The following is a 26,816-nucleotide window of genomic DNA, read 5'->3' as shown; positions in this document are numbered from 1 at the left end:
ATACCCATTGCTCATTGTTTGCCATTTTATCAGAATGGACAAGAATAATGCAGTGACATTTAAAAAGCACTTTATTTCTGAACGTAAATTCCGCTGCGGTCCTCTTCCGTGAGGTCAGGACTCAGACGCATGACAATACAAATGTTGACCAAACATGCTGCCTTGTAATTGTATTCAACAGAAATTACGTAATTAGACTTACAGCCAATACTTTGTGTCTGTATTCATAACTCAAACATGCCTTTCAGTAAATCTAGAACTTTCAACTTTTTTGTGCTATTTAACTCAATCATGATGACATTTAGAAACAGTATCTCATTTGCCTTCAGATGAACTGAAGCCTCATTAACCGAAGCTATACCTTTATTGGTGTTTAATAATTCCAGACAGCCAGTTTGACAGCTTGGTTTGGACGAGGAGGAAACATAATAGTGACTGTCCTTCAGTGGGTAAAATTAAGACATAAAATAAAGTTTTATCCCCAATATCGAGTTAAATGTTAAATTGAAATTGCTTAAAAATATATCAAACCAGATATGATTTAGTTCTCTTTTCAAGCACCTTTGCTGAAATTTAAACGGTTCTGAAAAAAAAAAAAAAAAACAGAAAAATTAAAACATCCCTCTTAGCACAGTTGATTTGAAACAAGCCAACAAAACTCACTGGTCAGCCATGAATATTACATAAATAGGGACTCTTACAATTAAATAATATGAAAGGCAGTTAATCATTGTACTCCATGGATTTGGCTCCAGAGGTGAGACAGCTGTTGATAACCTGTTTCCGAAGCAGATTTGGTGGAGTTTCAATAAAGTTGGCTTGCTTCGTGCTGCATGGGATACAAGAAATCCTCAGCTTCTCTGTTCCAAATCACTGCTGGCACTGAGTGGCCAGGGAGGAGACATTACCATGCAAACAATGGCAAAATATCAAAGCAGTCACCAGGTAGATGAACAGTGATTTTGAGGCCTCAGGTAAACTGGGGGGAATGGCTGGGTGGGACTGCAGACCAAGTGAAGCCATCTCTCCCCATTCCCTCAGATGGTACTGGCCAGTTTAGGTACCCATGGTCATCTTAAGAGTCTTTTGCTCATTGAGTGGCTTTGGTTTTCTTGCTTTTGCTTTTCTTATCTTTCTTCTTAAGTCCATCCATGTGAGCTCTAAGGAGGTTGGAGTATGCCTGTAAAGAGGAGTTTGTGTTAAGTCACAAGCAGCTCACTGATCAAAGAAACAAAGAATCTTTTATTAACATCAAGTAGACCTAATCAAGAGAATATACATACAGTGATACAGGGTAATAAACTCAACCTACCATCTGAAACTTGATTACTTCTTTGGTGCTGACCTAAAAAGAAATGCAAGAAAAGACACGTCAGCATTAACGGTTTATTAAAAATATAACAGCAAAATGACAGACGTCTTAAAAAGCAAACATAAAGCTCACCACTGTGCTAATTTTCTTCTTGCCATCGGATGCTCTGATGAGACATTTATTGTCTGCTGGTTCAAACGACTCTGAGTGGCCCTTTCTAGGCACCGGCTTGGTCCTCCCGTCATCTGAGAGAGGAAACACACATCGCTTAACCATCTGGTTTAATCTTGAGGATCAGTGCCAAAAATCAGTGTCAAAATTAGGGAGGGGCCTACTTACATTTCTTTAGAGTTATGACAACACTGCCAGATGTTCTGCACTTCTGGAACAGCCGTGTGAGCTCTGTGAGGAACTAGAGGATGGACACAGATCTTAATGCTCCATAAATGACACTTGAGGTGCTGCAGAAGATACTGTACTGTACTAAGATTTGGAACAACACACTTTTCCCCAAAGACATGAGTTGATAATAAATCCAGATGCCAGTTTAAGTACACCTAATGTAGTCTAAATATAAGACCCCTTCTATGAATCCTTCCCTCATGAAGTTCATAATGATCTTTTTATTCGTTGAAGCCGTTTAGTAAGGGCGTTGGTTGTACTTATTGGTAGTTTGGGAAGTTGTAGTTTGTTTATGGTTGAGTTGAATTTTGTTGAGTAACATTAAGAGGCGTTTCTGATATGTATACTGTACCGTCATTCATATTAATGGCCTAGACAAGGTAATCCAAACATTGCAAGCTGCTGTATTAAACTGGATTGATTTTTGCAGTAGTTAGTTGATGTGATGTTAAGGAGGACCTTGCAGTTAACCTGCGTTTTTCCATACACCAATACAAGTCTACAAGTACACAATGATGTTTGTGTAAGTCTAAGGTTTTATACAAATCACTGCTAACATTTGCTAACTCATTAACTTACTGTGGCTAAGTTTGACTACTAACCAGATTTCACAGGTGTCTTTATAGGAGATGTTAGCTTTAGCGTCTTTTGATTTTAAGAAAATATTCAACTATTTCCACAAGGCTTTACGTTGCAAAAGCCACTGTACGGCTGTCAAAACGCCCGAAAGTAATGAAACTGTACACAGCTTTAGCAGTGTTAGCAGGCTAGCTCACGAGTCCGTTTGACGACTAGCTTGATTAAACGATGAGCTGATTCATACACGGGCGGCTTTAGTTTGATAGTCGACAACCACACACTTACAACAGCACAAATACTCGTTAAGTCATTTTTGTTCTTACCGAGTCGTTTTCAAGCAGCACCATCGTAGTAAAGTCAGTCCAGCTGTAGCGTTAGTTAGTGAGTTAGTTCACTGGCGGCTGTGTGAAGCACACGTACTACACAGACTGGAGCTCCGCCCTGCGCCCGCACTGCGGAGGCTGCACCGCCGCCACAGCGCCGCCTAGTGCCGGGGAGGGAAGTAACACACATAGACCCTGAATGCCGAGGGGAACATTTTTCATACATTTTTCATGTGTTTATATCTGAAGGGAAATTATAGAATGAAATGCTGCTCAGTGTTTTTCAGTGTTTTTATACAGAGAAAGAAATCATTGAGTTTCTGGTGCGAACAAGACATGGAGGAGGAACAAGGCATCTGTCTGGTCAGAAAACAGTTACTATGGAGGAACTGCTGGAGACTGGGAAAAAAATGGGCATTCAGCTAAAATTTAGTCCATGTTAAAATAAATACAACCAATTACAATGACAATTACAATATAACATCAATAGGCAATAGGCGTGTGCACCAGAAACTTTCTTGTGAGCAAGTGAAAGTTTCTGGTGGGCACAAAAGACTCAAAGATTGTAAAATAAAACTAGGTCCAGTTTTCTAAAATGCCTTTGTCCCCCCAGCCGTACCAGCAAGTAAAATGAAGTGCTTAACAGTAATTTTACAGCTAACCCTTTTCACAGGAGAAATTTTGACATGTCAAATAAGGAAAAGTAAGGTGTAAATAATATAATTTGACATTATATAACATGTCAGTGTGTGAAGATGTACTTTAGTGCCCTGGAACAGGCTCACCTTAAAATAATACAGCCATCGTTAGTGTAATTAGTTCCCATGTGCCTTTCCTGATTTGATAGCTCAAACTGTCTGCTGTGAAAGGTTTCATAAGAAGATTGTATCGTACTTTTTTATTTCGAAAACAGGTCTTGGTATTTGTATATTTTCGTTTCTAGATGTGGCATTTTGCAAAAATGATTATTACATTAATTACACACGTCTTTTTGCTTATTTGATCAAACTGAAGTGACATGTCTATAATGCATCTGCCTGTTTGACAAACATGGTGGTGGTGTTTGGCTATTCTCTCTCTACTATCTACAGTTCTGCAAAGGGTAGTTAAAGCCACAAAAACAGACATATTCATAGCCACAACACTACACTGCAAAAAGCATTTAGTAGTAGAAATGTGTTCATTGGGACCATGTACAGTGTTAAACAGAAATGTTACCATTTGATGTACTGCAGTGAAGTCCCCTGCACTTTTGTCAAAGGACTGTTGTTCAAGCCCTCTTTGTTTTTTGTCCATTACAGTGAATTAGTGACTCCTGCTTTGGTTTTTATAATATATCTTATAATTATACAACATGTTTCATAATCACACATCCAGACAATCAGATTCACAGATTCACACTGTCAGTGATAAAACAATAATGCTACATACAAGTTACATTGAGAAGTCAAACAAGTGAGGATGACACAGCTGGTGTGATGTTTGCCCTTCTGATACCGTTGTGTCATTCATAAAGAACTTCATCCTCTTTTCCAGCTGTTGAATATTCATACTTTTGCTTAATCAACAAAAGAATCTATATACATTGTTTAGATGATATAATAACCACCGCTATGGTTTCATTATATTTCTGTTAAGCTTTTATCTTCTATCATATTGATAATGCACAGTCTGGGTGGTGGCCCAGATCAGCAAGGTTCACTGCAAACTCAGAGTGCCAGTCCCGGTCAAACACTGCCCTGAGCTGGCTCTGCAGGGCCTCAGTCTTCCATACAGGATGTGGAGCATGCTGGGAAATCACCAGACCCACTCCAGCTGTGGTCAGAAAGTAGTCCCCTGACCAGTTGGAGGTACCTGCGTAACAATCGATCAATTATTAACTGATTCACATATAACAAATGGCCCTCTAAACACCTGAATGCACAAGATTTGACCTGCTTGCAACAGTAAGTATGCATTAATACTAATCCTGAAAGTAATGTCACTCACCAATGTAGGCTTCTTTATCAGTCACCATGTATTTATTGTGGTTGACTCGAGAGTATGGAATATCAGACTGGTTTCCCACAGGCACAATGTACAATTTCTGTAAAGAGAATGATACATGATACAATGATACAACATAAAAAGACAAATCATCAGGAAAGATGTTTTCATCTATTTCATTTTGTGTCTTACTATTTGAATGTTGATATGCTGCTTAGAGCTGTCTATCGAGGCTAGGGACTGAAGGAAGGGCAGCATTGCTGGATCAGAGTCCCGGCCGCAGCTGATAAGCATCCGGATCTTCACTTCCTTCTCGAATGCAGCAGTCCTGATGGCGTCATCAATGAACGGCCAGTATCTGTTCAATCAAAAGTTATGCAAAGTGAGAAAAATAAAGCAAAAGAGATGCATAATTCAAAGGAAACATATTCTTTTGAGTGTCAGGTTCACCTCCGAGGCCTTTCAAAGAGTGTGGTAGGAAAGTATTCCATGACGGCTATATCAACATAGTGCTGAGCCTCTGAGATGATGGAGAGAATCGCCTCCAGGTCCTGAGTCCTCGATTTAGGACAGAACGATGGTGGAGAAGCCTTGTACAAAACACAAATATGGAATAACCACCAAAATCAAACATATTTGACACATCAAACCTAATTTTTTCCTAAACATATTACACTCACTGGTCTATAAATAGAGACAACAGCCTGTAAAGAGGAGAAACGAGACTGAAACCTAAGGAACTCACTGCAAGGTAGAGCCTGCTGGAGACATTACCATCTTTCACCAGCAGGGGGTGATGTATGTTGATGTCAGTGTTATACTTTGAAGGCCAGGGCTGTGGCAGGGAGCTGTTGGGCTGTCCCATCACCCAGTAAGACTGGAAGATCTTATGGAGGTCCTCTGCCAGACTGGAACAGTTGTAGATCACCACTCCCAGTTCTTTCACCTACACAGTCAAGAGTAAGTTATCAAATTGTGACATCAAAAACAAGCACTTACATGTGTAGATTTGTGGTGTTACCTGTGTGAGAGCTCTCCAGTCCATGTTTGCACTGCCAATGAACACATGTTTCCGGTCGACTATCCAGAACTTGCTGTGGAGGACACCTTTTGTCAGGCGCCCAAAGTTCACCGCCCTCACCTGAACTCCTGCAGACAAATCAGGAAGCGAGACTAGATTAACACTGCATGTAAAAACACAATATAGTCAATACAGATTATGAGAACAAGAGAGTCTGTTCCAAACCTTTCTGTTTCAAGATCTCTAAATCAGTGGAGTTTGTTTTAAAGGAGGGAACGCTCGTCACCACTCGGACAGACACATTCCTGGAAGGTAATGTTTCAAGTTGCTCTAAGATATCCCTTCCCTGCCAAGGACAGACAGAGTATTATGGAGCTTCTCATCAATACAACAACATATTCAACAAAGAATATTCGAGGAGGTGAAGATGCTTTAGACCAATATAAAAACTTACAGGTGCATCAGAGGAAGAGTTAACATTGATGTCTTCCCCAGTTAAAGTCCAGTAGAAAGAGGCCACATCCATTTGGTCTGTAGCCATGGAGATAAGGTCTTTCCAGGCTTTTTCCAGAGGGATCCCAAATGTTACATTGGCTTTAAAACTCATGTGTTCAGGAATGCTCTCCACGAGGGTCATACTGCAGGATAAACAACCACATTTGCTGAGTGACTTCTCTGGAAAATGAATCTCAGAACATAATGGTGCAGCTTTGAAAAACAAGAAACAACCGGTTTGTTTAAACATAAAAATATTTATAGTCATGGCCAAAATCCAGATTTCTTACATTAATAACAATTACAACTACACAAAAGATTAGATAAACAACCTACATGGCACCTTAAGGCAACACAAGAGCAGGCAGTGGGAACAAGCATTCAGTTTCTGTGTGTTGTAGTTGACTTTTTTATTACTCTATAAATACTAATAAACTCATCTATGTGTCAAACAGATTATTACCTGCACTGGTCTGTAGTGAAACTGTTCCCAGCATCTCCTGGGAGTACTTCATGCTCTTTGGGAGCCGGTGGTCTCTTCAGAACAGCGATGGCGAGCAGGATCCCCAAAACCGTCAGGCAGCCCAAAACCACAACTAACACTACACAGCTGGTCGACCTCTAACAACATAAATCAGGATATGAAAACAACTCCATTAAGAGAACGCACAAAACTGAGTGAATAGCTTAATGTATGTTTGATGAAGTCTTACCCTTTTACTGGGTGGGGAGACATCACTGTCACTCATACTTCTGTACATTTTTCCTTTCAAGCACTGTTTGTCTATTAAAAGTTAAAAAGCAGGAAATGACTCATTTGAACTAAACAGTCTGAGATCTGCTCCGACAGCTGAGAGTAACAGAACTTACTATTTACAGATTTAGATAGTGTAAAGTTAAGTTTTGTTTTTAAAGTATTGAAAGTAAAAGCAACTCACACGAAGTAGGGACTTCTCCACTGGAACAAATGTGCTTGTTTCTCCTCCAGCTTTCACCTAGACTGAACTGAGTGATGTTTTTGGTGTTGAATATATCACAGCACTGTTCCTGTTTTTACTTTCATTTCTGGTTTGGAGACATATAATTACTTTAAAAGGAAATTGTGTTGTTAGTGAAAAGAAGAAAAAAAAAGATCAGACAGAGCAGGTTTGCTAATGAAATTTATTTGAAAAAAACAAAAACATTAAATCATCTTAACACAATTTACACAAACAACCAAACACAGAGACCAACCAACAAGATAACAATATAACTCTACATGAAAGAATGTGTAACTGAAATTGAATATGAAAAATGGGACACAAATTTGACACACTAGACTTAAATTTCAGCTGTGACTTTCTTTAGCTTGGACTTAGATGGAGTAAAGCACAAAAAGGGAAATAAAATCCCACAGAAGATGAATAGCAGCAAAACTTTGAGCAAGAGGACAAACATTCATTTTTTTTTTTGCCTGTAAACAACCACTGTGCTTGGCTGTATGAGGCATTATCTCACACAGCTCTGTGGCACTTATAGGAAACTTCCCAATTACAATCACATGTACAAACCTGGACTGGGAAAAGGGGAGAAAAACTTGCTGGTGAACTGGTTTGCTTTCTTTCCTGCTTTAGCCTCAAAATGATCAAATGTTTACAATCTTTCACAGGAGAGTAAAGGCTTTCAGTTTGCAGCATATAAGGTTGAGGGGATAGTGTACTCCATTAGTGCAAAAAAATTGAGAGGTATTCTGTAGGAAATATAGATTATCTTTAGATATTTACAGACTGACGTCAACATCTACAATTTCTACACCTCAATGGGAATTTACATGACTTCTCCTGTCATGCGAGGACCCACCATGTGACTTCAGAGGAAATGTCAAACACTTATCACAGTGCTCTGATAGCTCTTAGTGTATAACAACAACCATATGGATAGTTTACATGTGGTGTGATATGCTCAGTAGCAGAATACTGTGTCACTGATAAACACAGATAAAGGAGTCTCATTCTTGTCGTTTTGATTGTCTGAACAAGTGTAAGCCATTTGTGTTTGATACAAATCTTATCTTAAAGTATAGGGCTCATGAGGAATGACTGAAAAGTAATTCGTAGTGTTTTATAGCCACTTGCATTTCTGGTTGCCCGGTGACTGAGCCCCTCCCTCTATTCGGACCACACATTCCTGAGGGATTTTCACCCCCAGCTGGACAAAATAGATGGTGTCAAAGTACTGAGAAGGGCGTGAACAGAGTTGCTACACTGAGATATGTTACCAGAATAAATACACACAATTGTGAATACATTACTTGGTCTAGCACTTGAGTCTACCAACTCTCTATCGAAGTCATCTTGTTTCAGTTATAAATTACCACAAACGTCTCCCAAAAATCCCCTAATAAATACTTTTTACATTCTTCTCTAATCTGGTGATGAATGAGGAAAGTGGCAAACAATAGACATTAACATGAAAAAAAAAGGAAATGCAACGGGGAATTACTGAATATACACAGTACACCAACAACTGCAAAATGTAACTGCAGTTCTTTGTACTTAGAACAAATATCTATGAATAACTTCTCAAAAATGTGATTTGTCACTAAACACATATCTTTATAAGATTTCCCTGAGTTGATTATGCTCAGGCTGGTTTTCAATTAAATCAAGTAATTTCATTAAGCTTTCAAAAATCAGCAATGTTGGTCGTATCATTGGCAAATAACGAGGCTGATGTCAAACACACACACAATCAAGTATAGTTTTGAGGTCCGTTACAAGTGAAATAGATCTATTTAAATATTATGGTTCTTCCTTAAATCATCACCTCATATGAGGGCCTCACACCAAGTTTATTTTAAGGGCGTTTACTGCAGGCTTGCCTGTGTGTTACACCACTGAGTACAGTGTAGGTGTGTAGTGCCCAAAGTGCAGAGGTGTGAATGTTTGGATGTGCAGGAAGTTGTCGGTTTCACTTCCCCCTCTTGGTTTCACTTTCTGCACAATGGTCCAGCAGCTGCGTTCATAGCAGAAGTTCAGGACAGGTTGAACCTGTGTGTTTGTGTCATATCTCAAACTAAATATCCCTCTCTGAGATCATCTGGTGTCACAGCCGCTCTCCTGACACTCTCGCTGGGCCTCGGGCCGCCACCTCGTTTAGAGGCAGAGTGGACTGTTCTCCAGTCTCGCGACGCCGATGATCTGGAGAGCCGAACTCCAGACGATGAAGAGGCCCTGGTCTCTTCAGGCCCACTGGGCTCCACGACTGTGTTAATGACTAGAAAGGAAAAGAAAATGTTTGTTGATTTTTTGGGTTGACTAAAAAGCATTATGATGATAAAATTATTTATCATGTGTCTATAATTAGTTGGAGTGACTTACCCTCAAGTTGTCTTTGAACTCTTCTGAGTTCTTTCAAAATAGATGTGATTTCCTGAAATACAGATGTCTGATTTAGGTCAAATGCACGACAATCACAGACTTATATTTAGCTTGAAAATGTACAAAAGGTAATCACCAACCTTGTTGGAGGTTTTGACAACTGGGACCTCACTGTCAGAATTAACTTTAGACTCAATTTCTTCCCAAACATCCATCCTGTCCTGAAACAGTACCCTACACACACACACACACACACACACACATAATACCAAATTCAGTTGTTAGACTTCTTACAGTGTTCTTTAAAAGGGACAATTCACATTTTTGTGTCCAAAACATTATTGCTTTAGTCTGGAAAACAGAGCATAGGACCCACTTGGGCCTACATAATTGTATTGACTTTGTAAAACTAAATCCAATCAAGGTGTCCTATAATGTATATATTCTTCTTTGCTATCCTTTTTTTAAAAATTAAATCAAGACAGAAAACACAATCTCAGAACATAAACTTTCAAGTATCAGTGTTTATTCTGCACCTATTCTACTCAAAAGGTTACAACTCTGTCCTCTCAGTCACACACTGTCAGACAGACTATAAGTCTCCATATAGACTCAGTCAGTTAGACAGATTTAAGATTATTGGGCTCTGCAGTCTGGCTGTCAGGTAGGATCAATACTTGTTTCTTTTTTTACCAAATCCTGATGATCCTTCCTTATGTAAAGGAAGGTTGTTTATATTAGTGTGTGTGTGTTGCTTGCTTTATAAACATCTTACTTTATTTTCTCAGCGAGTTGCTCAGTGTTCTCTCTGATGGCTGCGATGATCTGAGACACTGGATTCAGCATCAGATTGTCAACAATGGCCTGGAGGATAAATAAAACACTTAATAACAAACTCCAAGTGCTAGCATCAGACATTTTACACGTGAGGTTTTGTCAGACCTCTTCTCTCTTCCGAGCTCGCTGCCTGGAGCTCTGTTCACGGTCACTCAAGTTCTGGTCCGTGTCCATTGTTGATGCAGAATTTGGTGGGACTCTCTGGTAGTTTAATCCAGCCTCTGGAATACGGTGAACCAGCTGCAACACAATTAGACTTCAGAAATTAGTCTTCTATACTGACTTCTACATAACCGCATCTGATCTGGGGAGGCAAAGTAGAATAATGTACTGCGTAAAAACCTGCAACAAAGTGACTGAGAGGTGCTTCTTTTTCAACAAAAGAATGTAGTTCATGATAAAGAGGACAAAAAAGACCAATTTGGTGTTTCTGTGTTGTAGATTAAGCAGAATAATGTTTGATGTACCTGTTCATGAGCGGTCACTGTGGAGACAGGTATGCCGCTCTCCACTGCAGAGCTCTGAGCGTCACCATCACCCGCCACATCATGGATCTCTCTGGCCAAGATAGCAAGGTCTTTAGCCAGGTCTTGACTCAACCTACCAGAGAGGGAACACATATTCCTGCTTTCTTTACAGACGTTCCGTAACAGTGATTAAAAAGACCAAAATGATATAGGAGAGGTAGCAGCTTCTGTCAGATTATCAAGGCCTTAAAATTATTTTAGTGTAATGTGACCATACACACACCAAAGTCAGTGATACTAATGTAATGCTTCTGCCCGTCTAATATTCCAGTAATAAACATAATGGCAGTAAATCAGTCATGGTAATTCAATTGTTCAATTTTGATTGTGGTATTGGCTATCAAGTCACACATGAGCCCTTAATGGGAAAATGCTTTTAAATAAATGCTAATGACTGCATCAAAGTGCAAGAGAGGCTCTAGTAAACACACTGATGTAACTATCTGTAATATTCAAACACACTCATCTCCTGTCTTACCGTGCAATCTCAGCACTGTGGGAGGACCAATTGTGGAAGGCGTCTCCCTCATGGTTCTCGTCCTCAGAATCTCTGCTGCGAGGTTTGGGACGGAGCGCAACCACCGGCTGGGACCGAGGATGACTGCGTGGGCTATGAGAGGCTGAGGAAGGTTGGGAGCGTTTATGTTTAGGAGTGCTCTGGTTTGAGTCGTACTCCTCGTCTGAGGTAGAGGTATAGTCAGAGCCTTTCTGTCGTCTTCTGGAGCCTTGGCAGCGTGAATTGGTTTGAGTTAGAGAGGATGAGGACGGAAGAATGGAGGAAAATGGGAGAGAAAGAGATACCATCAAAGTACACCGCTAAGAAAAAGACCAATTTTTCACATGTTGTCACGACAATCCCCAGAACAAGAGACAGGAAAGATGCTGTGGAAGTGCTCATTTCTACTGCAGAATTTTACACTGGCAAATGCATCAAGTATTTTAATTTCTTTGTTGTATTTTTTCACATACATTTTTTTTTTCACAAACTCAAAATGAGCATGGTGACTTCAACAGCACAGAAGTTTAGTATCAGATAAGAACCACATTAAGAACAGTGTTATGCACCATTAAGGACATTATGCCAAATACAGAGGTAGTATTGTAATCGTCATGGCCACAATATTCTCATATAGCAGGATTGTAAATAAAGGCAAGATTGTAGATTACCGTGCACCATATGAGAACACTGTGCAAATGAACAAAAATCTAATTTTATCAAAGGTATAGTACCAAGAATGTAAGTGTTATTGGGTTAGGGTTAGTGAAAAATCTTGGGTCAGTTCCCGTCACACAAAACTGAAAATTTAAAAATCTGCTGAAGTACAGAACTTAAATGTAATTTGCTGAGAAATACAGTAGAGGCCTATGAATGTATCAAACCAGTTCACCACTGTAGTTCATTGACAGACCTTGTAACGCTTCACTCCAGGCACAAAGTCATTTCTTATCTAGGATACTGGTTCAACTAAAACACGAGTAAATTGTTATAGCAGTCAGAATATTTTACACTTAGTGACACGGGTATATGTATATGTGTGTGTGTGTGTGTGTGTGTGTGTGTGTGTGTGTGTCTGTAATACTCACTTGCTGTGCTACTGGCATATTTGGCACTGCTGGAACGTACGCGAGTGACTGGTGTCCTGTTGAGAGCTGCTTTCTGTGGCCTTTCTGCAGGTTTCGGCCCTGGAGCAGAGGCCCTGCGGACCGAGCTGCTGCCATACTCTGTGCTACGGTTGGAGAATCCTGTGCTCTTGCCTGTCCACTGTGGTGTGGAGGAGGTCTCGGTGTCACTGGGTGTGTTGAATGAGCTCGTCCGCTTACGAGGCATCGCCAGCATATCCAACCTGGAGAGTTTCTTGGTTTCCTGGGGCTGCTTAGCTTGGATGTTGTCTGCCTCCTGGGACAGCCTGTCGGTCTCAGTACCCTCGTTGTCAGAGGCTTCACCGAGGCGAGCCCTCCGAAGCATGGATGCCCTGGTGGGTCTTGGGGCTGACAAGCTGTTGGCGCGAGTCAACACTCGGGAGCTCTTGGCGTCCTCCTTTTGAAGGGGCACAGTGTATTTCTTGCGGGTTTGGTGGGTGTTTGACTCTTGATCAGAGTAAGGTACACTGCTGTGAGGGTCATCACTGAGGTCTGTGGAGCCACGTTTCCCAGTACTACGTCTAAGTCCAACTGGTCTCCTCACAGACTCAGTTTTATTGTTGCTGTCTGTTCCCTGAGAGCGCCGTTTTTCTGACAGGCGCTCAGAAGTGGAGGACTGGTGATTTGAGTCCTGACTAGCTATACTGGCTGAAGACCTCTCCCTGTTAAAGCTACTAATAGAGGTTTTTTTAGTTAGTGTGTTTGGCTTGGTCTTATTGCTATGCTGGCTGACTGTGCTGGAGGTATCTACATCAGACTCCCCAGAGAAAGAGTCCATTATAGGAGACGGAGTTGGTTCTGGTTGTCCTGCTTGGAGCTTGGCCTCCAGAACAGCCAGAACATCTTCTGTCTGTTTGAGGTAAGAATGAGTGTCCTGCTTGCAGGATCCCTGGAATAAGTTGGGGTCTGGATCTCTTTGAGGAGGCTCACAAGAGATGTTGGGCAATCTGGCATTGCTAGGCCGCTCCTTGGTGAAGCTCTCTTGCCTGATTAATGGAGATACTGTACTTTCTTTAAAGTCATTGCTCTGTGTCCCCTGGCCCAGGATTGGAGCGGACATGCTGGGCTTGACTTTCCCAGAGTCCTGGTTACCCCTCTGTTTGGTCAGGGTGGCCGTTGAGAATGTTTTGATGGATTGTTTTCTCTCAGCCTTAGGAGTGTTCGGTTTTGAGCCTCCACGTTCTGGTCGGCACACAGCCTCCTCTGACCCGATGTAGAATGATGTAGACTTAGCCGGGAGTTTGGGCTTGTCCTCATTTTTCTTCTCTTCTGTGTCTGACAGCGGTCTCCTCTGCTCAATGATGGAACTGTCATCTGACTTGCTGGCATCACTAAGACTATCAGGCTCTACGTCATCCTGCACTGATAACCTATGAATGCCTTCCTGGGACCTGGGGGCCACCAAACTATTCTCCTCTACATTAAAGGTTGAATGTGGGTCATAATGAACATGAATGCTGGGAGCTGGAATGTCATTTTTCTCCCCCTGCGGTACCTGGGGCAGGATGCGTCGAGCTCTTGAGCCTTCAGAGTCACCGCTGTCATGGCTTCTGCTGAGCGTCGCCTTGTGGACGATTGTACCTCGTGCTGAAGTGAAACAGTTTTAATGCATATTAACCACACATACTGAAACGGAATATCATTCATATTCATCAGGGCGTCTCATTAACATTTCAAATAGACTAATGTCTCGTCAGGTGGCTTACCCCCTCCTGACAGCTCCATCTGGGAAGGGGTGTCAAAGAGGCCAGACGAAGGGCCAGATTCTGTGTAGCTGTCTGCCAAGCTGGCCCAGCAAGACATCCACTTAGGAGCCCCCTGTAACACTGCACCTGCTGGCTTTACCTGCATGAGAAAACATAAAACTGTTTCAGTATCCACAAAATAGATGAAATATAATTGAAGAAAGTACAGATTCCCTTAGTAGGAAACAAATCTAATATAATGAAGAGAAGACGACACGTGTAAGTATATAGAACAAGAACCACAAAACCATAGAATTGTTTTCTTTATATTTGGTTAGAAGAAAAAACAGAACAATCAGAACCCAGAATCTGTGCGGTGAGGCAAATCTAGAAATCAAGAGAGAGATACAACATAAAAGTGAGGAAACACCAAGGAGCCAAATCAAGACAGCAATGCATGCTGATTTACCCATTTAAATGTCTACAACTTATTGATCCAACACATTCATTAGTTGCCTTAAGAACTGGTGGCAAAATTATTGATTATTCCATCTATTTATGGACCCCATCCTGAACGGGAATGCTTTAACAGACTCTGTCCCTCTTCTGTAGTTGGCCTCACCTCCCCACAGCTACTCTGCCTATGCTGCTCACTGCCCTGAACAAAAACAGGCCTAAATGTTGCTGATGTTTCTGCTTCGGTCTTGTTGGTTCGCTCTGGGCTCTCAACAACACCAAACACCTGTCAGGAACAAAGCATTGCAAGTGGATAAGTGCAGGAATGGAGAAATTAGGACAGCCAATGTCCATGGCCCATTCTGAAATAGACTTTGTCCCAAGAGACAGATTAAGCTGATTAGGGCTGCAACAACGAATCGATAAAATCGATAAAAATCGATTAATAAAAGTGTTGGGAACGAATTTCATTATTGATACATTGTGTTGAGCGATTACGGCATTACTCGCAAAGTCGCGGAGCAGTTCAGACGCAGCTGAGCAGAGCTGGTATCGGTAGAAGCAGAGAAAGCGGTCTGCCCGAAATCTTCTAAAGTGTAGGAGCAGTTCACACTGCATAAAAACTAGAAAGTGTGTGCTGCATCCTGCCGAGGTTGGCACGAAGCGCACGTATGCACGCGCACAAAAACAATCGGTTTTCTGTCGCTTTTGCGCATCATATAAATGACATAAAGTCACTGTGTGGATCATTAATCTTGTTGCAGTGCGCTCCCTGGTTATAGTTAGTGAACTATGAGCTTCTACCTGCTGAGATCACAGAGTCAGCAATAGGAGATGAGGAGAGCAGCAGGGGAATCTAATGCACATAGTGTGTATAGTAGCCTAATGATGGAAAAAGTAAAACTGGTAACTACAAAAATAAACAATTTATACTATAAATATATAGTTTTACAGACAAATTGTTGTATTTATTCTGGGATGTGTGTTAAGAATAATATAAAACCAGTCTGTACAGCACCAAGATGAACTGGTTTAGACTTTATTCTTGGTTGACACTGCTGGAGGGTAATATTGATCTATTTGTGTGTTTTATATTACCAATATCTTATAGTTTGCGATAAATAATATAACTGAACCGCCACCGACTGTTGAAACAAATCCTGTTAACAGTTTTATCATTTAGATTTTTCTTTATTATTTATCTTTTATTTATTGTTCCAACAGCTCAGGTCGATTGAACTACAGAAAATACCTCTTTTTGTGTAGCACATGTGTATGATATTTTGTTAAAGCTATCAGACATTAACATTTAGTTGTTTTGTTTAAATTATTATTTATAATTTAATATTACTTTAACAACTCAGGGACGTCCAAGCAGCAACATTTTGTTTGAGCACTTTTTTGCATTGTCAATATGAAATGTTTTGTTTTTGAATGAAGGGGTGGAAATTGAAAGAATATATTTTTATCCGAATCATCGAAGAAATTATCGACCAATTAATCGATTATCAAAATAATCGTTAGTTGCCGCCCTAAAGCTGATGAACTGCAAAGCCAACATGTTCTGATTGTGTCTCATTTCAACCCATAGTGATCATTCACAAAAACATTAAATGTAGAAAGAAACTTGCCTGATCAATCTTGTTCCTTGCCTCTTCTATCTCTTTATCTTGGATATCAGCTTCAATGGTGTAGGTTCCTGCGTCACTCAGACTGTCCTCCTCTTCGTTTCTGGGGCCACCATGGGGGCTCTTGACTTCCATGCTCTTAGGTGACAGGGGCATCACGGGAGCTTTGAGGGAAACAGGCTCGTGGACAGGGGAGGAGGTCTGGGGCTGATAGGGAACATTAGATGGAGGAGGGCTAGGGGACCGTGACTGTGATACCACTTTTGTCCCCGTTTGGAATTTTGTTGGGGGACTGGTTTTATTTTTCTCCCAGGTGGCAGTAGAGCCCTGCTTTGTTTGTTTAAGCAATTCAGCAGTAAATTCCTGGGCGAGTTTGGATCTCCGTCCCACACTGCTAAAAGGCCTGACAGAATGAGAGGATGAAGAGTGAGAGGAATATTTGCTACTGATCCGGTCCTCTGTCTTTTCCCTTCTTAGAGAGCCAGCTCTTTGGGGACCTGTGGAAGCAGAACCCTTTAGGGGGATCGTATATCGTTGGGTTGGGGGAGTGGCTGGAGATTGGACATGTCTCTCCCCATTTGGGCTCGAGCTTTTCTTTGTCTTCTCCAGCTGGGCCCTGAGGCCTGACGGATCAGGCAGGGTAGTGTTACTGGTGAACGACTGGGAACGCTTCTTTCTTGAGTTATCATCAAAGAACTCAATGACAAAGGCTTGTTGAGGATCAGCCTTGCCAAGACTGGAAAGGGACTGAGACTCTGGAGGAGAGTAGGACAAAGGCTCCTCAGAGTCAGGGGAGAAGCGTTGTGGTGGGGAGGCTCTCAGGGGTTGCGGAGACACCTGGGACCCAATCTGAGGTTCTGATTGTAGAAAATCTTTTCCATTGGTTGCATGATTCCCTGAATCACTTTGAGTACCATCCTCACCATGGTTTTCTGATGATAGAAGGACAAGTGAGCTTGAGATTTGACACATTATGTCTACTAAGATTGGCTTTAATAGCAATAAACAGACTTTGCATAAAAAGACTCACCCTTGGTCATCTTTAGAAGTGATGGATCACTGTTGGTGCTATACATGTCTTCAGCCTTTGACCTCTTCCTTATCATGCTAGCATTGCTTTGGACCAGCCAATCAGCAACTTTGCTTTCTGCTGACATCATCTCAGTGGGTGTGGTAACATCGGTGGAAGGTAGTTTTCGCTGTTGGCGGAAAGAGAACTTGGTCACGTGGTCCTTGATCTTCATTTTGCCTGGTGAGCAGTCATCAAATTCAATGGTGAAGGAGGCATGGCTTTGGACCACAGAAGGTGTGGAAGTCGAGGGGACAGACTGGGAGGGATCTGGACTGTCCTTAGTTGGAACTTCATGAACCTGCGACTCAGGTTTCTTAGGAGAAGGCTGCTGTAGCTCCTTTGTTGGGTTCTCAAAGTAGCTGGCCTCCCGGCGGTAGGAGAAGATGGACTTGGCCTGACTGTCAGACAGAGAACTGCTGACCTCATATCTGGACCCATCTTTAGCAGGCTCTGTTAGCGATAAAGGATGATGAGATTATAGTAAATATACATTCCCACAGAAAGCATTAATGATGGTTCAACACATTGTAATCCATAACTACAGAAATAATACTATTTGGACATTGATTATAGAAGCATATCTATGCAATATGCCATTTTGTTTCAAGTTCCTAAAACTTGAGAAGTAAGAAAAGAAACTGATTGAGATGATTGGAACGTCACAGTTACACAATCTCTGAAACTGGGTGCCATGAATAACACACAGATTCCAGCTGTAAAGCTGAGAAAACAAATCAGTCAGTTGCTCTTTGGGTGCCAGTTGGATGTGGCCAATATCACTTCACGAGCTCAGAGTCCAGCGGAGGGTAGCTGAGCAAGAATAATCTGTTTCAGCCTGGGCAACATGAGGCAAACAATCACCGTTCCTCCCCCCTCCAGCAGCTTAGTGGGTCATAATCCATCACGAGGCAGACAGGCACTACCCACTGGCCTGGCATATTATGATCTGGCTAACAGTCCACAACTGGCAACCAGAGACCTGCCTTGGGCTTAACACCATCCATCTCTCAATGACCCACACAGGGCATCTGATAGCAATGCCACAGAAAAGCATGTCATTTCAAATTAGGATCAAATTCCCACATGTGGGAATAATATCCAATCAATTAGAGGACAAATAACTCTGCAGTATAAAATTATGTTTAGCTTTAAATATATAAACACATCAGTATAAATTAAGCCATAATTAAGTCAGTGGCTTGTACACATAATAAAAATACAAGACACATTCTCTGACCTGGAGACCCCTGTTCTGGCGATTTTCCACCTCTGTTTTGCTTGTTGTTGTCCTCATCCTCTCCCCACCAGGACGGTTGGCCGTACAGAGGAGTAGGCCTGGATATTGGAGTATCTGTGGCAGCTAAAAGACAAACGCACAAACACAGGCACAGACACAGACATAGACACACCATTAGGTACATGTCTACATTCGGGCACAGGGAGCAAAGGCAAAAGAAAAGAAAGAACTGAAGTTTTTCAGTCCCTTGTATGAATGAGGCAAGACGTTTATGTTAGTCACATGATAAAACAATGTTGTGTCTGGGTTTAGTCTTGCAACAACAAAATGTTGCATAATATTGGGGCTCAGAAGAAAATAGTGTTACGCTACCCATAGCTTTTGTGTTTTGTTTTTTTAAGAGTTCCAACACATTCCCATTAGATGAAGAGAGTAGGGTCATGCTGTGATACCAACTGTATCACGCAAACCACCAAAACATAATCCTTCTCATGTGAGTCAGGATGGAGCTAATCCTAATCTTCAAAAAGGAAAAGACAAAAGCAAAACATGATATAAGATAACTGCTACTTCTATGGTGAGGCTTCTCGCAGAAAGTGATTCTTATTACTCGCAGACTTTATTCTGTATAAAAGTGAAACCAGGGGAGTGAAGGCCCTCATGCAATGGATGAACTGGTGTTAAGCTGCTGACTTGCCAGTCCACACATGCCAGCCAGCCTATATGGCACTAATCAGATAATCTAGACGCTTGTTGTCATCCTGATAGATAGGCTAAACAAGTGCTCTAGGGTTTAATGTGGAGGCTTCACAATCCCAAACATCAGAAGCACTTCACTACTGTTGCCTTGGACACACACAATAAGACATCAACACAGTAAAGAGAGAAGCAGAAGGGCATGTTACCAATTCCTTTCCCCTTAACCAATCCTCCGCTTGTAGCTTAAGAAAACAACTAAAGCGGACTGAGCAAAGCAATGAGCTACGTTGAATTTATTATTTTTAACCAAGCAAAGACGACCTCGAGAGAAAAAGCTAAAATCATGTGAAATCAAAGACTGTTGTAACTGCAGTATTAATTGCAGTTGGTGGTTTGTTAAAACACTTTGCCAGCTTCGATTTCATATTTGTAATGAATATGTGGTCTAATAGAAATTCCCAAACAAACACTAGTTTCAACCCAATGAAAATAACTTTTTTTAAGTGAATGTTTCGCATTAGCTTACTATGGAAACTTGGACAAGTTAATAAGTCACTCAGTAAGCAAAGACTTAAAAAAGATTAAGAATAAAGACAGTTTACATTGTGTTGTACTGATGTGGACTGTATTAAAAAAACATGTCAGTGATCCAGTCAGAGCAAAGCAGGACTGACTGAGTCATGCACTGTACAAGTGTCCTGCCCTGCAGACAGCTGGAGAATTGGACACACTCCACATCCTGTACAGCTGCAGGGGAAAACAGGCCAGAGCACACACAGCAAAGTTATACATAGCTCTATTAGCACTCAAGTAAGGCACAGACTACAAGATTTGTGTAATTAAAAGAAAACACACACAAAAATCAATATGAGACACATGATCTGGGGAAGGGAAAAAAAGAAAACATCAAGGCCTCCAGTCAAACAAATTCAGCCGAAGAGAGACCATTTGCATGAAGTCAACAGAGATATGTTCAGGCTGGTTGTGTAGCAAAGGGCAGGACATTTCCTCTCTCACTAGGAGGAAAACAGCAACAGACTTTGAGATGTGTTCCCTTGAATAAACAAACTAAAAGAGAAGAAAGGCTGCTGTTGTAAGGGGCTGAGTGTATCTCTAGTTATCTGTGAGAATAATCTAACCCAATCTACTGTAAAAGTGTGAAACAAGCGAGCCTTATTTTTTTCTAGTACTATAAAATACTGTCCTTATCTTCTTGAGACTAGTTATCTCATTGGTGGACTGGGTCATGACAGGCCAAGGCTGCTGTCACACTGCATGGCCTCTAGTAAACATGATTTTTGGGTGAGCATGTGCAGTGAGGAGTGCAGTCACAGGTTTACAGGATCTCTGTGATTAGATGTTAGCTGCAGGCGAACGGCCGCACGCTGCCATCCTGTTAGGAGACATCTTACTAAAATTGTCCAGCAGCTCAATGACACATTTGTAAGCCACGTTGAGGAATATGAGCCCAGTGCTGGAAAAATCCTATTTTAAGCAGTAGTTGTAGTTTTCCCTCAAAGCTCACGGGGGAGATTATGGAGGCGAAAGCACGAGAATTGCTAAATCAACAACAGCTGGAATGGGTTTTGTCAGTGTGAATGAACTTCATTCACACAGTGCTTCTCTTGAACGAACAATTCTCCGACTGTTCCACTGATGCTTATACTGTAAATCAGGATCCACTCAGTACAGTTCAGGGCAAAGAGGGCATGAGAGCCACTGTGACTATTAGCAGCAATGAATCCAGAAAACTTCCAACACCTTTCTGTTTCTTCTGTGACACATGTTGAACTATTATGGGTGTGCTTGGCTGAGCCCCACCTCTTGTCCGCAGATAGGCATGGCTGACAGAGATAAGACTGCTTGTCCTTTACTTTTCACCGCTTAAGTTGTCTGGCAAGCCTTTACTTCTGTACACTCGCTCTCCGGACTCCTGGATGTCAAGTTCTATTTCTTTACCCACGCTGTGGGATTGTAGCGTCGGCCTCTCACCTCACATGGCAGCTTAATCTCACACCAGGGAAGCTCTTAATAAAAGATGTCAGAGTGGCCTTATCAGGGGATCTACCATTAGAGTCGTGTAGCACATGTGGACACAAAGACTTCCTCTTCCTCGTGCGTGTGAACACGTTATTCAAATCCGCTTTAGTTTAAACATTTTCTCTCAGGCAACAGGAACAATTAACTATTTGTGTTATCATAACGCCTGCTGCCATCCCGGTAATATCTGCTATGGTGGAGTGTGTGTGTGGACTGAGTTGTTTACCTGTGAGTGACTGGGCTCTTCGCTCAGTTCTGTCCTGTGGCTTAACGTTGGAAATAGCATCTTTGCTCTTCTCTGAGCTCTGGAGCTGCTGTTTTTCCTTCACCTTGGCCTCCAGGGCTTTTAAACTAAGCTGCAACTGGCTGGTGTACTTTTCATGCTGCACACAGAAACAGGAGGGAAACAGGATGTGAGAAACCTTGTCCCAACAATCAGTACAGATGTAACTGTCCTAACACATATAGAGTGTAAGGAAGATTATCCACCAGGGACTTCCTCCCAGTGTTAGCACTTGTTTCTTATTGTTAACTATTCATACTATCTACTAAATGTATTTAGCAGTTTCAACTGGTAGAAATGAGTGATTACACTTAATTACAATTTGCATCTTTTACATTAAAACAACAGATATTAGGTAATTATAAGTTATTAGTGTACGCCTTGTTGAAGTAGAATAGGATTTTAAACTATGTGACCTTTTGTAGGATCTATCATTTCCTCAAAGGACAATACAAACAAACAAAGGACAGAGGCAAAGCATCAAAATGAATATTCATGATCACCAAGGTATTAGACGTAGGCAGTAAACAAGGCCTGTTCCAACCCTCAATTTATTCATGTGTTTCAAGGCAAAGAGCTGATCAAATAAGTGACAACTATTGGAACAGGAACTTGACTGAGTGAGTGACAGGGGGGTGTGTACAGGGATCCATGTCAAGAATTTCTCCCGAAAGCCTTTTCAGCACTGCAAGCCTTAAAAAGGCCTATAAAGTGTCACTTACTTTAAGAGCTTCCTCTGGGACTTTGTGTTGACTCTTCTCCAGGATATAAACATGAGCATGTGCAGGAGAAGTTAAAGTACAAACATAAACTGATTTTTATAAATATGTATATCAATAATGGCTCACACACTCATCACCAGGGAGATGTTTGCTTGCTTAAGTTCTGTGTAGGGTCAAGAGAGGTCAAAAGTACTTTCTTACACTTTTTGCAAAAAGAGGTAAACAGATAAGCATTATAGACTTATTGCAATTCAAAGAAGTTCATATCTTAGCGACCAATTCCTTGAAATGTGTAACATCACATGCAGCGTGTTGGGCTCTGGTAACAAACATTCCTTCATGTCTCTGCTTCCTAAACAGCTTTCCCACCCTGTTATCTAAACTAAATTTCACCATTCATGGGTTTTCTGCTGTGGGGGTGAAAGGGTCCACAGTTGACCATAATCTGAAACCCCTGACTGAAAAACCACAGGGGATTAACATGCCGATAGAGCCTAAGACCACAGAGGGAAAAGAAAATGTTAAATATTTGTGACTGAGCGGCTACCTACTGCTAGCTCATTTCAGTCTGGGTTTCTAAACACCAACATCGACTAAAGAGCAGAAAGCAATGACAAATCAGTAAGGGGCAACTCAAATATATTATATTATCTATATAAAAAGGATATCATAACCGAAGCGAATGACATCTGAGAGCTTGAGGGTGATGTACGTCTGGTCTGGGATTCTGAGGTCATTCACAAATGTCTGCGAAAAAAACCAAACAAAAAAAACCATCAAAGCTCACAATATCACTGTTTATCAATGAAGTGAAGTTGTTAACTCACAGGTGACAGGCTCTCTAATTCCTAGTGGCATGCACCCAGATACTGTAAGGTGCTTTGCAGCTGGCCCTTTTCCCGCTGAAAGTTAATCCACGAGCACATTAAAACTCTGATGAGATTATGTTGTTATGCAATGGCTGTCTTGGCTATTGTGGAATGGTTAATGGCCAGGTGGAAGTGTGGAGAGAAACAGAAAAATAAATAAACACAAATTCACGTGCAACAGTATTTAAGCTATTGATCAATTAATTTATCTTCTGCATTAACTAACAACTGGTGAGACAGAGGTGTCACAGTTTATCTTCAGGTCACTAAATATGAGGGGCTCAGCCATGTTGAATTTCTGTTACAGGTCTTTGCACTGTTCTGCTCTGATTAGTTTGGCTGCTGTAATAAAGGCTAAAAGAAAATGAGAACAATGAATGGTTTCTCCCTCTGCTCGACTCTGGATTTCACTGGGATAAGAGTGCAATGAAGTGGCAACAGAGCAGTGAAGGGAGAAGGGAGGAAGAGGGGGGGGGGGTTACAGAGTGCGGTAGAGAGAATGGGAAGAAAAACAGGGGATCCAGGCCAGCAGGAAAATCCAGTCTCCTGATTACCACTGTTCTACCAACCGTCCCTGTATCTGGCACACAGAGACGTATTTATGTGCCGGGGGAATTGTTGTGGACTCGAGACTGGACCCTTGAGGGAGCCCAGCGGCTGGCTCCTTTATCACTCCTGGCCCAGGCAGGTTGTCTGAAACTAGAGGTGGACTCACTCACCCCATTCAAACTGCCGAGGTCCTTCACCATGTGCTCATCTGTGTTTGGGTCGTAGTTGATCACGGCGTGCTGTTTGTCCACACTTCGAGACTGTCAATGAGAAAAGGTCAACGTCATTCCTACAGTGTGATTCTGATTCAGCAGCAGTCTTTTGTTCAGGGTTTGAGAGTCGGTGCAAACTCTTCAAAAAGTTCCTCCTAGCGATAATTTGTCCTTGTGCACATGCTCAACCTGCCATTGATCAGGGAGAAAATGTGCTTACTTCTAAATATGCTTTCATCAATTAGGTACAAACTGAGTGAGTAATTCAGACTGACACACTCACCCCTTCTTTCTGCTCATTAACCGCTCCGGGGCCTTCTTGTCACAAAAATCACAAAGATTTTCAGGGTGACTGCCAAACTCATTTGCAAAATTACCAGCGTCATTCAACAGTCCTTTTATAGTGATGTGAAAATCTTCTACACCAGCCACAAACTGGGATAAAGAGAATTCAGAGGTTGTGTGTACTCTCTTGTGTCTGCAATTTCAAATAACTTATAAATGTAAAACAGTCCACTGCCTGAAAAGATGTGTTAATCAATCAGTAACCTGTTTGATTAGTTTAACTGTGCAGCATTAACAATTCAAAATTCCTGACTCCAACGGCCCCTGGCTGTTTGACAACAATCTGCTTCACTTTGCCCCCCGTTATCAAAAGAGAACACGCTGGCTCTGGCACTATGAAACCATAAACACACCAGTGACCTAGAGACAAAACGCAGGCACTAATAATGTAGCAGGCATATGGTCTAATTGCCAGTCACAGAGAAACAGACATTTATCAGACACCAGTTGTCATGGAAAGTCCAAACATTCAAGTCGAGGCTCTGAGCCATGCTATTTTATGTGACTTCACTTCCACTCAATGTCTGCTGTGAGCCAAACACAGACTTTAGTATGAATGGAGCAAAAATACAGTGGAGGTCCAAACAAAAAAAAAAAGCTAAAGATTAAAGGGTTCAAGACAGTTTGTGGCAGAGACTGATTGTGTGCTAAGTAAAGAAGCAGTCCTCAGTGCATAAGCAGAGAAACAGAAAGTGTGCATCATCTCAGACTGGGAGAAGCTGAGGTTTTTTTTCAGGATCCGGCGACGCCTAAATGTGGACAACTTTTCAATATGAAACGTCCTCTGTGGTTGGCAGAGCTTTACTAAGCGTAACACACTGACTGAAGAAAAGTATAAACAACTTCGTCTGGGGCAACATTCCTCCTTCACTGGCCTAAATACAGAGGGGAGAAAATGGGAGGCAGAATATTATACAGAAACCACAGAGACAGCATGGAAAAAACAACCAAGTGTTGTTAAGTCACTGTTTGAAACGCTGTCAGGGGAAACTTTGTGTGGAGGCACTGTCACCAGGTTACGCACACAAAGCATGCAAGGAACCTCCCACTGCTGTTTCACATACTTCTGTGACAAGCTGTCCTGTCAGACATCAGTGAGGGGTGATGAATCCCCCCCCCCCCAGAGCATTTTTGACAGATGATAGCGGACAGCAGTCGGGATTCATTTGAAAACACTCCGCTGGTGTTTGCTGTGTCAACGCACACTTCTTCTTCTTTATAGTGTCATCATAACGTGAGCAAGGTCACGCCTCTTAGAAACACGCACCTGCAGCATTAGCTCACAATCGTCACGTCCAACAAAGATCATCTCCCGCGGCAACCGGTGGCGCGTGCCAGAGCTGCTCACCAGAAACCATGATGTCACACTCATGTTGGGGCCACGAGTCAGGAACTTCTTCGCATCCTGGGAGGGAGGACAATAAACATACATTTTTAAAAAGTAGAATAAGGATGGCATTTCAAATCATAGTAAAAGAAAGCTAAGGGTTGAATGGTGACAATCAGGAGGCTTTATCATCATTCAACACGTGTTGCTAAACAAAGCTGGGTGTCTCGCCTCTAAAAACATGCACAGATCATTGAGGGGGAGTTATCACCTGTGCAATACTTTATCCAACCATGTCTTGTGTTGCTGTTTAACTCCTGAAGTAATGCAATGAAATAATCTCTCTGAACATATTTGGAGTGCTAGTGAGTCAGACAGGTTTACAGCATGTTCACACAATGCATAAGATTAAATGAAGAATAGACCTGAACAGACCTGAATAAGAATGTCGACCTCTTTATAAACACTGTCTTTATCATTTTAAAGCATGCTGGGTAACCTGTTGCAATGTGGCGCCTCTGAGTAACGTTAGCTAACAACACTTCCTGTAACACTGAATAACTTAACACTGTTGCCAAAGGAATATTATAGCCACATAAGCGTGTCATATCTTTAATAAAAACATATGTATTATCTGGTAATGGCACCATATATATATATGTATATATAGCTTTAAATGACACCGGAGACACCGTGATAGTAAGTTTGTTTAGCTAACGTTTAGTGAACCGTCAGCTGGACTAAAACAAGCTCTTTTTTCTCCAATGATTTTCTCCCACCGTCGACGTTACGTTACCTTTAATGCTTTCTCCGTCTTACTCCTGAGTGAAGCCAGTGTTTAAGCGGCTGAAACTCGACGACCGACAAGTTTCTCAACACGACAAGAGGAGCAGGTTAAGAGCGGACAGGTAAATGTCGAGCACACCCTCTTCTTCCTCCGGGAATGTCAACCGGGCGAAACTCTGCGACGCCTCTGCTCCAGACACGGTGACGAAGCTGAAGAGTCCCATCAAACGCGTTACGAGCTCGACCTGAGAGGAGCAGCGGAGGGAGGAGGTCTCACTCTGTGCGATTTACCGGTGCAGAAAACCTCTCGTGGCGGAGGAGAAAGTCAAGCAGCACGCCCTCTAGTTGTATTTCAAAATAATATTTCTCTCTATCTTTATATATTTAAGAATTTGAATATGAGTATGTGGATTTTAATTAGAGG

General features: G+C 41.7%; 3 protein-coding genes across 3 annotated transcripts; all 3 read right to left on the bottom strand.

Annotated features, from left to right (window-relative positions):
• Window positions 1-53: 53 nt before the first annotated feature.
• Window positions 54-2,720, bottom strand: srp14 (signal recognition particle 14). Its single transcript, XM_053335773.1, has 5 exons — window positions 2,617-2,720; window positions 1,652-1,724; window positions 1,445-1,557; window positions 1,313-1,345; window positions 54-1,180 (listed from the first exon to the last, which is right to left on the bottom strand). Exons 1-5 carry the CDS (start codon window positions 2,638-2,640, stop codon window positions 1,091-1,093), a joined length of 333 nt encoding a protein of 110 aa, XP_053191748.1. The 5' UTR covers window positions 2,641-2,720; the 3' UTR covers window positions 54-1,090.
• A 1,492-nt stretch (window positions 2,721-4,212) lies between these two features.
• LOC128374954 (5'-3' exonuclease PLD4) lies at window positions 4,213-6,867 on the bottom strand. The gene is made up of 10 exons (XM_053335174.1): window positions 6,832-6,867; window positions 6,582-6,739; window positions 6,078-6,261; window positions 5,849-5,969; window positions 5,624-5,751; window positions 5,348-5,548; window positions 5,053-5,192; window positions 4,795-4,960; window positions 4,606-4,702; window positions 4,213-4,470 (listed from the first exon to the last, which is right to left on the bottom strand). Exons 1-10 carry the CDS (start codon window positions 6,865-6,867, stop codon window positions 4,268-4,270), a joined length of 1,434 nt encoding a protein of 477 aa, XP_053191149.1. The 3' UTR covers window positions 4,213-4,267.
• Window positions 6,868-7,267: 400 nt separating this feature from the next.
• Window positions 7,268-26,615, bottom strand: cep170ba (centrosomal protein 170Ba). The gene is made up of 19 exons (XM_053335774.1): window positions 26,403-26,615; window positions 25,547-25,684; window positions 23,893-23,982; window positions 22,973-23,051; window positions 22,305-22,363; window positions 21,526-21,682; window positions 18,561-18,683; window positions 17,282-17,773; window positions 16,241-17,183; window positions 14,790-14,910; window positions 14,189-14,327; window positions 12,426-14,069; window positions 11,320-11,566; window positions 10,782-10,914; window positions 10,420-10,554; window positions 10,253-10,341; window positions 9,618-9,711; window positions 9,478-9,529; window positions 7,268-9,373 (listed from the first exon to the last, which is right to left on the bottom strand). Exons 2-19 carry the CDS (start codon window positions 25,649-25,651, stop codon window positions 9,168-9,170), a joined length of 4,908 nt encoding a protein of 1,635 aa, XP_053191749.1. The 5' UTR covers window positions 25,652-25,684; window positions 26,403-26,615; the 3' UTR covers window positions 7,268-9,167.
• Window positions 26,616-26,816: the final 201 nt, after the last annotated feature.

The sequence above is a fragment of the Scomber japonicus genome, chromosome 16 (genome assembly GCF_027409825.1).
Source record: "Scomber japonicus isolate fScoJap1 chromosome 16, fScoJap1.pri, whole genome shotgun sequence".
Classification (NCBI taxonomy): domain Eukaryota; kingdom Metazoa; phylum Chordata; class Actinopteri; order Scombriformes; family Scombridae; genus Scomber; species Scomber japonicus.
This window is presented reverse-complemented; position numbering and strand designations above follow the sequence as displayed.

Bases quoted from the DNA above. Each gene is read 5' to 3' on its own strand.
- cep170ba (XM_053335774.1), bottom strand. From the start codon at position 25,651: ATGAGTGTGACATCATGGTTTCTGGTGAGCAGCTCTGGCACGCGCCAC. The intron at 23,052-23,892 runs GTGAGTGAGTCC...TTTTTTTCGCAG, and splicing joins ACCTCGGCAGTTTGAATGGG to ACATTTGTGAATGACCTCAG. The intron at 17,184-17,281 runs GTGAGTCTTTTT...TTCTATCATCAG, and splicing joins ACTTCTAAAGATGACCAAGG to AAAACCATGGTGAGGATGGT.
- srp14 (XM_053335773.1), bottom strand. From the start codon at position 2,640: ATGGTGCTGCTTGAAAACGACTCG. The intron at 1,725-2,616 runs GTAAGAACAAAA...TCCATCCTCTAG, and splicing joins TGCTGCTTGAAAACGACTCG to TTCCTCACAGAGCTCACACG. The intron at 1,346-1,444 runs GTGAGCTTTATG...ATTTCTTTTTAG, and splicing joins AGAAGAAAATTAGCACAGTG to GTCAGCACCAAAGAAGTAAT.
- LOC128374954 (XM_053335174.1), bottom strand. From the start codon at position 6,867: ATGAGTGACAGTGATGTCTCCCCACCCAGTAAAAGG. The intron at 5,549-5,623 runs GTAACACCACAA...TTGACTGTGTAG, and splicing joins ACTGGAGAGCTCTCACACAG to GTGAAAGAACTGGGAGTGGT. The intron at 4,961-5,052 runs GTGAACCTGACA...TTGATTGAACAG, and splicing joins CTCTTTGAAAGGCCTCGGAG to ATACTGGCCGTTCATTGATG.